Below are 13,852 nucleotides of genomic sequence, written 5' to 3'. Positions count from 1 at the left end.
GGAGGAATGCTCTTAAGTGAGGAAAAGAGAAGAGAAATTTGACAGCACTTTACCTGCTGGAGAATGAAGGTTTTCATAGCGGCAAAGATGAGGGTAACGTATTACAAAAGCAGCACAGAGACACGGCAGTAACCCAGTCCAGCGCTGATATTAATGTGGGCTATAACCTCACAGATCTAGGCCTCTCCTAACAATCTCGCTGGTCACTGGTTATCGATTTCAAATATGGCAGTATAATAAGCCATGACAAACCATCTACTGTACACATCAAGAAGGAAATGCTCTAAATATCTAAATAGTAGCCCTGGTCTCAGGAAAGGAATCACTAATCGCATTTAGTAGGCACCATTGAGCAAAAATGTTTTGAAATGGCTGAGATACTACCTGAACATGCCTAAGAAAGCACATTTTCATTTTCTTAATGTTTTTTTTTTGTGCCTCCTCAAAGCAACCCAGATGTGGCCATTTCCAACAAGTTAGCATCCTTTTATCCTGAAGATCAAGCAAGCAGATCAAGTACCCCCTAGGAATCTAAATTGAAACAATTTTTCAAGATAATTCAGCTTCAACTGAGAGCTGAGAACATAAAATCAACGTAGGTGTCCTTTATTCTTAATGAGCGTTTTTAAAACCGTTAAAACAAGATCTGGGGCTCTGCTTCCCTTTGATGGGCTTTGATGAATTTCCCTCTCATGCACATACCATCTTATTTGGTCGAGTGAACCCTAAAACGATTTCCAACCCAAAAGCACTAATTTCCATTCCACTAAGTCTTCCATTATAATATGACAGCTCTAACTCCTAAGATCTCATGGTTAAAAACTAAAAATAGTTTTGGACAAAATGAAATGACAGCAAATAAAAACAGAAATCTCACAAATAGGGTTGTTTTGTCTTATTTTATAAAATCAGCAATAAATATGAAATTAGCAAACATGCCTATTCGTGAGGGCTGGACTTCTCAATTGCCAAATGAAACTAGCTAATTCTAACACGGACTATATTTGCCCCGAGGTAAGCAAGAGCTGTTGTGAATCCACTGAACCCCGAGTCGTGACAGTTGCTATCTCTGTGTGTCAGCGTTGCGTTTGTCGTGAAGCTGAGTTACTGCCGTGTCGAGTACAGACCTAGAATCAATAGATGGGGTAATTACCAAATTCCTCCAGGACAAAGACTCCCTTCACAGTATTGCACTTTTTAATGTGATTCAGCTCTATGAAAACCTAAAACAAAAAACAAACAAAAACAGCAAGACAGAACATTAGCAACTCAATGACAACAGGCTGAAATTAAACATTTCAGATAGAAAATGAACAACGTTAAATTCTCATCTAGTCAATACTAAAAGGGAAAAATTGATGGTATATGCAAGCTTTTAAATGCTACCAAAAAGAAATAGGAAAGCACAAAACAGAAGTTTCCATGATTGAATGCTTACATGGGCTGGGGTTAGGTGAGTAGAAATGCATTGTGGGAAGGTCTATGATGAAGTGAGTGCTATTAATGATTACTTACTGAATGAAACTATAATATGGCAATTTGTTCTCACTATAGTGCCTTCGTGTGCATCAGCGAAGCTATTGTGAAGCAACAGTGAAGCAATGGTGACTGCTATTAAATCCGGTTTTCCCGACTAATGCAAATGCACTGTGGCCCATGTAATGCTTAGAATACATGGAAATTCCATATGAAAACACATAAACACATAAAATAAAGTTTGCCACACACAGCTAAAACAATTGTGGAAAAATAACCCAACCAAAAAATGGCATAACCGCTAACAAATAAACACAGCAGAGGTTGTGTACCTTCCGCTCCTTGCAGGGGGAGAGAGCATGGAAGAGAAACGGATCGAATTATTACCGGACAGAAGAGCACAAACACTGGGCGGCGCTCAAAGAGGGCGCTGCACTATCCCCCAAAAAACAATCAACCTAATGGACAGGACTTGATGTATTAACAGCTATCAATGGCAATATAATATACCCATCACAGACATTTCTACTGGAATGATAAAATGCTAAACTACAAAAAGGTGGAAAAAATAATAACTACTGAAAGTTGGTCGAGTCTATACTTTTAACAGCTGGTCCTTTTTTTGGTTTGTTCCTGGGCCTAACCCAGAAAATGACAGTTACTACCAGCTTACCAAAACCAATAATAATGCACGATGTAATTACATTATTTCAACCCGTTTTGACTGCTGGGAACCCACTCCCACCCCCAATGCCCTCCATGCCCCCTCCTCCAGCAACAAGGGCTGGCACCAACAGCTCAGTAGCACAGGTACAAGAGGGCACTCTGCCACATCGCCTCCCCAACAAAACGGGCTGTCACTAATAACAACCTCACCCCTCTGTAACATGCCCACGTATTTAACCCTACGTTGACCCATGTCTGACACTGGAAGCTTGGGTGGGCCTGCACTGGGAAAATGTAGTGTGTTGGCGTTAACTATTATATGAAAAAGTTCTTTACAACAAGATTGTTAAGTGTTTGTTATTGCGTGAATGATGTCTATGAATATGACATTTACTACTGGTGCTTAAGCTCCTGCAGAGCTGACGGTGGAAAAAGAGGTGGTTTGAATTTGCCAAGCAGCATCTCAATGAGAGCCATGACCATTGTCGTACAATTAGGTTGCACAAGCTGGTTTGCACAAACGTATGTGTTGTTCCTTAAAAGGTAAGTTAGGCGTCTGTAGTAGGAAAAGGGTTTTTACAAACTTATGACTCTTGTACCCTTGTTAAATTCTATATGATGATGACAATGATGTAACTGTTCTTCAAGCATAGCAACGTGTTCTAACCTGTTAGGTGGCTCAAATTAGACCAACGTGTTGAAGTGTTGCATCAAAAAGAAGGCACAATCAAATACACTCTCGATTGGCCGCTGCAATGTCTAGCCTCAACTTTCAATTAGGTGCGCTGTGTGATCTAAAGAAATCAAGAAAGCAGTTCAAAGAGATAGGACCTTTCATAAAGAATGTAGTGTTCAGAAACATTATTTTCTATTCTACTACAATTGAGTATTACCTTATGAGTAGGCATTCTGTGTTGATTCAATGCGTTTTTGCCCCAATCCTACAGTGTGATATGTCCAGTGTGTTTTGTCACTTTGCTTATATTAAATGAGTGCCCACTCCTATGACCCTCAATCATTGGCGGAGCAATTGTATAATTGTTATTTCAGATCCAAGCATTTCCTTTCAGTCCAAAAATATCTACTTGTGACAGTGGTGAGGAATTTAGGTCAATTATATTCTTACTCAAGTTGATTAAGGAAATGTAATTGCCCCACCCCCAAAAGATGTGAATACTTGAGGTATTTTTCATCCAACTTTTATATGCAGGTCAAGGGAATTGAAGGGGACAAAACTTTAAAAGAACAGTAAAATAAAATGGCAATTATTAATGAAAAGTCTTTGCACAAGGTCATCCGTCTTATCTCTGACCTCTGAAATCTCTCCAACACAAACAGAACACTCGCCTTCCCCCACACACACGAACAGACGACAAGGTTTGGGCACCACAAGTAAGAATGCTAAGTATTAACATAATATTTTTGTATTTTATATATATTTTTGAAATGTCCAATTATTATATTTTTTAACCCCTTTTTTCCTTCCCAATTTCGTGATATCCAATTGGTAGTTACAGTCTTGTCCCATCACTGCAACTCTCGTACGGACTCGAAAGAGGCGAAGGTCGAGCGCCATGTATCTTCCAAAACACGACCTGCCAAGCCGCACTGTTTCTTGACACACTGCTCGCTTAACCCGGAAGCCAGCCGCACCTGTGTCATACAGCTGGCGACCTGAAGTCAGCGTGCATGCCCCCCGGACGCCACAAGGAGTCGCTAGGGCGCGATGGGGACAAGGACATCCCAGCCGGCCAAACTCTCCCCTAACCCGGACGACGCTGGGCCAATTGTGCGCCGTCTCATGGGTCTCCCGGTTACAGCCAGCTGCGACACAGCCCGGGATTGAACCAGAATCTGTAGTGACGCCTCTAGCACTGCGTCACTCGGGAGGCCTTTAACAGAAATGTTTAAGTGGATATGCGTTTTCTTCTTGAACCACACATCGTAGTGACTGCACAAATAAAACATAACATCTTTTAAATCATAGAAAGACAAAGCACAAAAATGTATTCTTCCTCTAAGGTCATGATCAAAACAGTGACTGAAAGTACCTTCAAAATATACTCTGCTTTTGCACTCAATTCAGTAGGCTATAAAATATTTATCAATGTCAAACATAAACAACCCTAAATGCCATCTATTCTCTCTCTTTTTTTTAAAGGGACCTTAGAGGAAGTGAGCCACAGTTGTGTGTGTGTGTGTGTGTGTGTGAGAGAGAGAAAGAAAGAAAATAGAAAGAGAACAATTGAGGTGGGTGGAAAGAGGTTAAGTGGTTTTGCGTGTGTGTATGTGTGCGTGTGTGTATATATTGTATATGTGTGTATGTGGTAATACAGGCCTCCTACCTGGCTGTGCATGAATTTGAGGTTGATGCCTTCCAGGGTGACTTGCAGCAGTCCTCCCTCGCCCGTCTTCATGTCCTGCACAGGGAACTCTCCACCCAGCTCTGGACCTATGGAGAGAGGGGCAGATCGCTTAAACCAAAGGATCCCTCCCCTATCCATTCTGCTGTACATCTCTTGTGAAAAGTGTTAGTGATGACAGATATTAAACTCTTTCCTTGGCCAACTGAGCTGATTGACTCAAAAGATTATAGAATTTATTGGATGATAAAGCAGTAATCTAGAGCTCACCTTTAACTTTAGGGTGTAGGAATAACTCTGAGTATACTTTTCCATAGACTATGAACTATTACTAACTGCAATTAGCCCTTAGGGCAATGGTATACAAACCTTTTCATTGGGGACCCCATTTTGTTTGCCAGCATTTCTGGGGACACCATTTTATTTTGACAAATGCAATGACCCAATCTTAAAACTGGAAAATGTCCATTTTTAAATAAACAAATAACCTTCAATTCATTACATTTTCATCTCTCTTATCAAAATTAAAAGAATCCAATACATTCATTTTTAAATTGATCTTTCTCATAAACGTTTGTGTATTGTGCCATACAATAATCTGTACTCTCAACAGTAACAAAAAATCTAAATTTTTTAAATATATTTTTTAAATATATTTAGGCAATCCCACTGCTATTCCTCTGCAACTCCACTAGGGGTCCCGACCTAGACTTTGAATACCGTTGCCCAAGGGCTATACATTTTCAAAACGCAGAGCAATCATACATTGGTGCTGCCTCAAAGGGTCTAGCCAACATGCACACATACCTGGTTTAATGCTCTGCTGTCGTGCAGCAGCCCTTTCCATGCTGTCCTTCACACAGTAATACAATTCACGACACTAGACAAGAAAACATTTGAATTCAGATTATGCACTATGGAATAGGAAAAGTGTCTATACAAAGTCTGACACAAAAGTCACCACATTTACAGTCACCTTAATCAGAGGGTCCACTAACACGGATATCATGGTGTTCATAATTGCTAGCCGCATTTTAGTACGCGAGCGGACGGTAGAGGCTCACCTTCTTGGTGTAGAACTTGTTGAGTTGAGTTTCCTGGCCATTGCGTCTCCACAGACACAGCACCTTGGTCTTGGGGCAGTAGGTCATGTTAATGAGTTTCTCGTACCACCAGCGCTCATACACTGTGCCGATGTTGCTGCGCAGGACTATGCAGTCGTCACACACCTGAATGGGGGAAAACGAGAGAGGAAAAGGATGCAATTATTTGATATCTACTGTAGACCTAAACGCTTGATCTACTGAAACTACAAATTACAGCATTTTGACAGTTCTTGACAATGATTGGTAAATTTGATCTATTCAGATACTCTTGTCTGGCTTTCATGTATCTCTTGGGCACAATAAAAAAACATGAACAAGGCCTAAGTACAAGGAAGGTCCGGGAAAGTGAATCTCATACCTCCATGAAGAAGATGTCCCCCGTGGTGTCTGTCCCAGCATGCACCACAAAGGTCTGCTTCTTGATGTGACGGCTTCCGCTAGGTCTGATGGACAGCTCGCGGCCATTCTGAAATGTGAGTGAACAATACTCTAACCCTTCTCCTACAATTTATGAGGCCCCATGGAAATATAATTAACATAAATAAATCTGAGTCAAAATACATCTGTTTAAGCTAGAGATATGTTTTTTGTTGTTGCATGGGCTGCATCTCAATCCACCGCATCCGCCGAGATCGCCCTACCACATCTGTGGTGAAAGGTGGCAGAATTAGAAGAACGGTGTTTGTCAGACTACGAGATACACAGAAAATTGGTCTTCTCACAAAAATGTTTGTAGCGTCTGAACAGTTTAGCCTATAAAACTATTATGAACCCTCTGTGGAAATATGACTCTCACAAACCCGATGGTGTTCTCCGTTTTGCTCTACGAAGTTGTAACAGACCCATCTGCCAACTTCTGTCTGTAGCATCCAAACAGTTTGAGCTACACAGTAATATGACCCCTCTGTAGAAAGGTGAGTCTCTCACGAACACGTCAAAAGTTTGGACACACCTACCAGTCAAAAGTTTGGACAAACTTACTCATTCCAGGGTTTTTCTTTATTTTTGAAAAAGAGAAGAGAATGCCAAGTGTGCAAAGCTGTCATCAAGGCAAAGGGTGGCTACTTTGAAGAATCTCAAATATAAAATATATTTCAATTTTTTTAACACATTTTTGGTTACTACATGATTCCATATGTGTTATTTTATAGTTATGATGTCTTCACTACTATTCTACAATGTAGAAAATAGTACAAATAAAGAAAACCCTTGAATGATTAGGTGTGTCCAAAGTTGACTGGTACTGTACATGTCAGTTGTTTTGCTTTAGGAAGCCCACAAGCCTCATCTGAAGGTCCCCAGTACCAGTTTTAAAATAATCTATGGAAGTATATATGGAGACTGTTTAGTGACTAAAATAAGGGTTAAATACATGTCAAATTATAATACACATTTCCTGATCTTTCTTATATCTCTCAGATATAAGAAAAAAACTTCCTTTAGATTTTTCTAGGGGATTTTTGCTCCATGTAGTGAATCTATTATTCAATGCTTTTCTATGAGTAAAAAAATGAATGCCAAATCAAATGTTTCATTCCTGGCTTAGACAGGGCTTAGACTCTAGCGGGTTAAACAGAGATACTGTATCAGCAACACTGATAATCTCACATACACTAAAAACATGTGTTGCATAAAATTATCTGGCTTGAAGGACCATATAAAAAACTTTTAATCTATATGCCACTTGGTAGAACAGTTGACCCTCCCCTTAGTGGCTCCTATTTTATTGAAGAGAGAGAACCCTTGGTTCGTTCTTACCAAATTAGCCAGTTTGTCCAGACACTCATTGATCTCCTGGCTGTGGCTGAGGCCGATGTGAGACTTCCCCATCAGACGCCTCACCTTCTTCCTGATGTCATTCTTGCTCACCTGGACAGACAGAAACAGACAGACAAACAAATTTAGCAAGACACATTGATATATGTATATGATATATGTATACATATATGATGCCTACCTATCTTAACATTTGTAGTTGCTGCAGTTGACATACGGGGGTTACAGAGTCAAACATTGTGTGTGACCCACCTTAACCATTAGCATGTAGGCGATCATATTGTGCAGTAGAGTAGCTAGCAGCCTGTCCTCGTCGTCCTCCAGGCGCTTACGGTCATGGTCCCCGAGTGACAAGTATCTGTGTAAACAGTGGTAACCATCAGACTCGAAACAGGAAACACAGCTATACAAGGATGGCTGACATTTCAAAAATACAGATCCAATCTATTAGGCAACCTGTACCTGTCAATCATCTCTTGAGGTCCCTGGTCCATACCCATCCCCTCCCTCTCCAACATGACAGCATCCAAGTAAGCATCCTCCCAGAACTGGACCTGGTCCCACAGTGTAGAGCGCTCCTTACCTACACAAATATAACACACACGGGCTTATCTGTGTCCAAAGGTCACACACACACACATCATGACCACAATCACAAGGGCACACAAAACGAGTGTTACTGTACAAACTCATCACTAGGTCAAAATCCCCTTCACACTGACAACGACATGTCACCCTACACTCGCCAGTAGACATGCATTAACAGACACATGATCCCACAGAACCTTACATAACTGCACACACACACAAACACACACACACACACACACACACACACGAACACCCATACAAAACACCCATACAAACACACATCCATACAAACACAACACACCTGACCATGTGATTGTTGAAAAGTATTTTTTTCAACCAAGAGACATTTTCTCTTGTTTTCTTATTCATAGGAGCCTTGCGACATTGTTTACAATACAAACCCCTCAGTGTGATGGGCAATCCAGTGGCAGTAAAGATCAAAGCACCACATCAAAGCACCAGACAATACAGAAATGAGCACCAGAACCCAGGTGGGCATTGCATCCAAGCATAAACATAGAAGGTCAAAAGATGAAAGATGTCAGCCCTACTCAGAGAGAAGGTTTCCATGGCAGCATCCTCCAGCTGGTCCCACATGGAGCTCTTGTCGCGCCCTGCAAGGTGTTCCCGGGACACGCAGCAGGGAGGAAGAGGAGCAGCAGAGCAAAGAGGGTTACGCTCAGAGCTGAGTGGGTTAATGGCAAGCCAAAAGCAGAGAGAAGGGGTGAAAGAACAAATAAATGGACCCAACCTCATACACTTCAGACCTACCTTCACGCTTTATAGTACAGTTCATGCAGTGTTAGTCAAATAGTGATAAAGAGTTTGACAAAATCACACACACATATACATATATATGTAGCTGGAAACGGCAGATTTATGGAGTATCTACATATGCGTACAGAGGCCCATTATCAGCAACCATCACTCCTGTATTCCAATGGCACGTTGTGTTAGCTAATCCATGTTTATCATTTTAAAAGGCTAATTGATCATTAGAAAACCCTTTTGCAATTATGTTAGCACAGCGGAAAACTGTTGTCCTGATTAAAGAAGCAATAACACTGGCCTTCTTTAGACTAGTTGAGTATCTGGGTTCTATTACAGGCTTAAAATGGCCAGAAACAAATACCTTTCTTCTGAAACTTGTCAGTCTATTCTTGTTCTGAGAAATGAAGGCTATTCCATGCAAGAAATTGCCAAGAAACTGAAGATCTCATACAACTCTGTGTACTACTCCCTTCACAGAACAGGACAAAATGGCTCCAAACCAGAATAGAAAGAGTGGGAGGCCCCCGGTGCACAACTGAGCAAGAGGACAAGTACATTAGAGTGTCTACAGTAGTTTGAGAAACAGACTCCTCACAAGTCTCTCAACTGGCAGCTTCATTAAATAGTACCCACAAAACACCAGTCTCAACGTCAACAGCGAATATGCGACTCCGGGATGCTGGCTGAGTTCCTCTGTCCAGTGTCTGTATTCTTTTGCCCATCTAAATATTTTAATTTTATTGGCCAATCTGAGATATGTCTTTTTCTTTGCAACTCTGCATAGAAGGCCAGCATCCCGGAGTCCCCTCTTCACTGTTGACGTTGAGACTGGTGTTTTCCGTTTAAAATGATAAACTTGGATTAGCTAACACAACGTGCCATTGGTATTGCAGGATTTTTCTTTATTTTTACTATTTTCTACATTGTAGAATAATAGTGAAGACATCAACACTATAACATAACACATATGGAATCACGTACCAACCAAAAAAAAGTGTTAAACAAATCAAAAAATATTTAACTTTTAACAAGACACAACTGTTAATTGAAATGCATTAATTGAAAAGCTGGTTGAGAATGCCAAGAGTATTTTGATTTGTTTAACACCTTTTTGGTTACTACATGATTTCATGTGTTACTTCATAGTTTTGATATCTTCACTATTATTCTACAATGTATAAAATAGTAAAAATAAAGAAAAATCCTGGAATGGGTAGGCGTGTCCAAACTTTTGACCGGTTGTGTATATCTGTGTTTTGCCTTATAGGAAGGATTCACTTTAAAAAAAGGTAGACTTCGCGAGATGACGTTACAACGAGCAGCACCGCAGATATGAGATGAGCATGACAGCAGAGACGTTTCGCCTCGCACTTCAACGCTCTTAGATGTGAAAATTGACCTAATATTTTGTTTCTTTGTGCATGCAACATCTTGCTGAGTCTACTACATATTTACTGTAACTTTTTACCACAAAGTTGAACAGAGGGAGACTAAAGAAGACACGAGTAGATATTAAACCACAGCCTTTCTAAAACTTCAGCCATCTTGGAACATACCCAGCAGGCCATCACACAGGTAAATCCTCATGCTTATATCCTCCAAGGGCTGGGCGGGAGGCCCCTTAGCCAGGACAGGCACAAGTTTAGAGTTTGCCTCCTTCACACCAGGCTTCATCTTTTGGGTCTTACCCTGGGCAAACACCACAAAACATATCATGGAGTAATTTCATCTTGCCAAAGACATTCAAAAATTGGAATCACCCCTCAATCCTGCATTTACAAGTTTGACATCCACAGGAAGACTTCATGTCCTGCAGGGAATGCATTTGCACATCTAGAAAACCCCCCAAAAAACAAAACAATTGCACTAATATTAACTGGTGAATCAAGCAGCCAGGAAGGACTTTCCACTCACAAACACTGAGCTGGTGGCCGGGTTGGTCTCAATCTCGCTGTCGGACAGTGTTCCCCTGGAAAGGTTGAGGTGGGGGGCTTGCCTGCCACCCAAGCCCTCTCCAGCGGTGCTACTCAAGTCACTGTCAGCTCCCAGCGTCTCCCCTGAGCTGTTACTTATCTGGAAGGGTCAGGGGTCAAAGTGTCAGGAGACTAGTGAATATCAGGCATACTGAGACAGAGAACTCACACTGAGTAAGGCTAAGGCTAAAAGACTCACAGGATGTGTTCAACTGAGGCCAAAAGAGACAAGAGTTAGATCAGTACTCCTCAACCCTGCTCTTGGAGAGCTACAGTACTACAGGTTTTTTTTGAGGATCACTGAGTTACACTAAGGCTAAGAAACACCGGGGATGAGGTAGATTAGTATGACACGTACGGTTTTGGCAAGAGCCATTGTGCCAGGCTGAGACAAAGCAAGACAAGAGATGAGTAGGACCAAAGTTAGCAAAGACTAGAAATTAATCAAGCTCAGAATATAGTAAAATTGGGAAGCAACCTGGTTTGCGATGAGTGTTACTGGGGATGTATGGCTTGAGCTTGAGTGTAAACCTTGTAAGACTAGACTAAGGATAAAAATCACACTTTGGGAGTAAGCGGTCCTTGGGATGAGTCACATGGAGATAAGGTTGAGAGGGGTTTAGGATTGGGGTGAGATTGTTTATCTGTGTTGGCTATGCCCTACCACTGTGCTGGCCTCTGAGTCCTGGCTGGTGCTTCGGGTAAGGACTGGCGGTTCAGTGCTGGTCACAGACTCTGTGTCACTCTTCTGCAAAGCAAGACCGAGAAAGACTGAGAAAGAGAGAGGTGAGCAGACAGAGGCATATAGAAACATTGGAAATGAACTTCTTCTCAAGGGCCGTAGTGACTCCTGTTTTTTGTCATCTCCTTAATACTAATTCATGAGTCCATGTCATCGAAATCCAAACACTCAGTCTACAACCCTGGTTGCCCAGGTCTATATCAGACTCAGATTAAAAGGCAAGAATGAGAACCAGCAGACATTGTGGCCCCTAAGCGCCAGAGTTGGGAGATAACCGACGTGAAAAATGTCAGATTCCACTTGTGGTTTGCTTAGTTACAAGAGCTGGCTTTGGATAAGAACAGACCTGGGATCCGGAGGTGATGCTGAGGCCACTGTCAGCACTGATCTGGGACTTCTTCTCCTCCAAGTCGGTCAGCTCAGGGTGCTGTTTCTTAGCCCCCTCCGCTCCTGCAGGATACATGTTGAGGTCAGCACGGGTGCCATGCGCACGTCCACACTGCCCCCTTACTAAGTGTCACATGATTGGCAACTGGCAGAGAGGTAGGGGGGGATGGTGACCTAACTGCTATTGAAAGGCTCGCACACGTCACACTGAATGTGGATTTAGCGTTCGTCTTCCGATCTGACTGACGACACTTTTCACACGATTCTCCATGTGGAATTGGTGCGCACTCTGTTTGCAAATTACGTTCAGAGGTGCAAGGTACTCTCTGCCAGCAAACGCTATTGGTGTGTGTCTGACCTCGAACACCATAACTTTGGGATTGACCGGAAATACTGGCACTAAAATAGGGACACTTCCATTCAGCCGGAGGATCTTGTCTTTCTTTTTTTGTTGTGGAATTCAATGAACAACAGCTATGTTGTTGTTGTTTTTTATATTCAGGAAGCATTAAAAAAAGATCAATAAAATAAATAAATAACAATAGCTCATGTTCAGTAGGCCAAAACAGAAGTAAATAGCCCAAAACAGAGAGATACTATCTAATGTGTTTTTGGTTGCAAAACATTGGTACGTGTGCCCTAATGAACATGATCCAGTGGTCAGCTTTCAAAGGACCAAGCATGTGACTATTTAGAGGCAAGTGGAGAGTGCAAAATTAGTAGGAATATTGATTGATGTAGATCAAACTGTAATTGACAAAGGCAGATACCAATATAAAAAGAGGTCAAAGTTGACATACAGACTCAGGCAGTTAGGCATGCAGACAAACTGAGGGACAGTCAAAATAGGGGACCATTTGCTGCACAAGTTTGCTTTTAGACAAGCATTGAACAACAGCGCTGTTGTTAATATATCAGTCAGTTGTTGCAGAAACACCTTGTTATGACTCACATAATGCACCTCTAGGAACATTTTACTACAATGAAACAAATGCTGGCCTGCAATCTGTACATTTCGAAGAGTCCAGGATATCAAACCTTGACATTGGAAGAAAGTACAGTCAATTATAATAGTTCAATGCAAATGTAACCATGACTTCTGTGATACATTTGGTCATGCAGCCAACAAACCTGCAAGCAATGTTTGTACTCTATTGTGTATTCATTCATGGCTCAGTTATCAGATATATTTTTTTAAGTACTATGTACAATTTACCTTCTGGCCGCGTAGTGATTTTCCAGAAAAGGACATTTGCTAAATGAAATGCCACAACTGTCTTAACCTTGATAGAACCTCAGGAGCCCAGGAAAAACAGGGAACGATTGGGTATGTGTCTGACAGACTACGTTTCCAATGACTTCTTCACAACTCAGGGAATAGGAATGGAACAAGTTGTTGGCAAACGTATGACAGAGTATCTCTATGGAGAGTAAGAGACTCACTATGTTCGGACTCCTGATTTGAGATATGCAAGCGTAACTTCCACCGATATCCACCGATATCAAGACTTGATTCACCCAGAATTTACACACAAAAAAAATTACGAACACACCTCAAATCAAGATTATAGACCTAGTCCTAGAATCATTATCCATGTCAACATGATCACTTATATTAAATATTTAAATAATTTGTGACTAGTAAACATAAGTTGGGGAAAGGTGGAGAGAAGGGCGTGGAAATGTTAAGAGCTGGCAGTTATGCAATACCCCAGTCTGTTTTGTGTGTGAAAAATATCTTACTCTGTTGTTTTTCCATAGCTTTTTGCTTATCCTTTTCATGGTGCCTGCTCCACAATTCTACCCAAGATGCATTGCAAGCAAGGAGAGAAAGACAGAGAGAGTGTCAGAGAGCTGGTTGAGTAGGCAGGTATGGAGGATGAGCATTAGATAAACCATAACATAAAACAAAATTAGGCATTAAAAAAATTCTGTTATTTTAACAATAGAGGATGTTTTGTAATGTCTGAGAGTAGTCACATTTCAGCTTGGCAATATGGA

At 41.3% G+C, this 13,852-nt stretch overlaps 1 protein-coding gene across 23 annotated transcripts in view; it reads right to left on the bottom strand.

Moving 5' to 3' along the window:
• Positions 1-13,852, bottom strand: part of LOC135546615 (MAP kinase-activating death domain protein-like) — an 85,080-nt gene that overhangs the window by 14,799 nt on the left and 56,429 nt on the right. For 8 of the 23 annotated variants that reach the window (XM_064975185.1, XM_064975222.1, XM_064975194.1 and 5 more), the window contains 14 exons: positions 13,595-13,651; positions 11,811-11,914; positions 11,387-11,470; positions 10,664-10,822; positions 10,306-10,438; positions 8,530-8,592; positions 7,850-7,970; positions 7,640-7,745; positions 7,370-7,480; positions 5,970-6,077; positions 5,570-5,734; positions 5,313-5,385; positions 4,488-4,594; positions 1,154-1,223 (listed from right to left, as the gene is read on the bottom strand). In XM_064975185.1, coding sequence (XP_064831257.1) covers positions 1,154-1,223; positions 4,488-4,594; positions 5,313-5,385; positions 5,570-5,734; positions 5,970-6,077; positions 7,370-7,480; positions 7,640-7,745; positions 7,850-7,970; positions 8,530-8,592; positions 10,306-10,438; positions 10,664-10,822; positions 11,387-11,470; positions 11,811-11,914; positions 13,595-13,651 — 1,461 coding nt within the window. Of the gene's footprint in view, positions 1-1,153; positions 1,224-2,809; positions 4,035-4,487; positions 4,595-5,312; positions 5,386-5,569; positions 5,735-5,969; positions 6,078-7,369; positions 7,481-7,639; positions 7,746-7,849; positions 7,971-8,529; positions 8,593-10,305; positions 10,439-10,663; positions 10,823-11,386; positions 11,471-11,810; positions 11,915-13,594; positions 13,652-13,852 lie in introns of those variants that run through there. The other 15 variants (XM_064975244.1, XM_064975251.1, XM_064975301.1 and 12 more) reach the window with 8 other exon arrangements.

This window comes from Oncorhynchus masou, chromosome 1 (assembly GCF_036934945.1).
Source record: "Oncorhynchus masou masou isolate Uvic2021 chromosome 1, UVic_Omas_1.1, whole genome shotgun sequence".
Lineage (NCBI taxonomy): Eukaryota > Metazoa > Chordata > Actinopteri > Salmoniformes > Salmonidae > Oncorhynchus > Oncorhynchus masou.
Note: the sequence above shows the minus strand (reverse complement) of the source record. Positions and strands in the feature narration are given on the sequence as shown.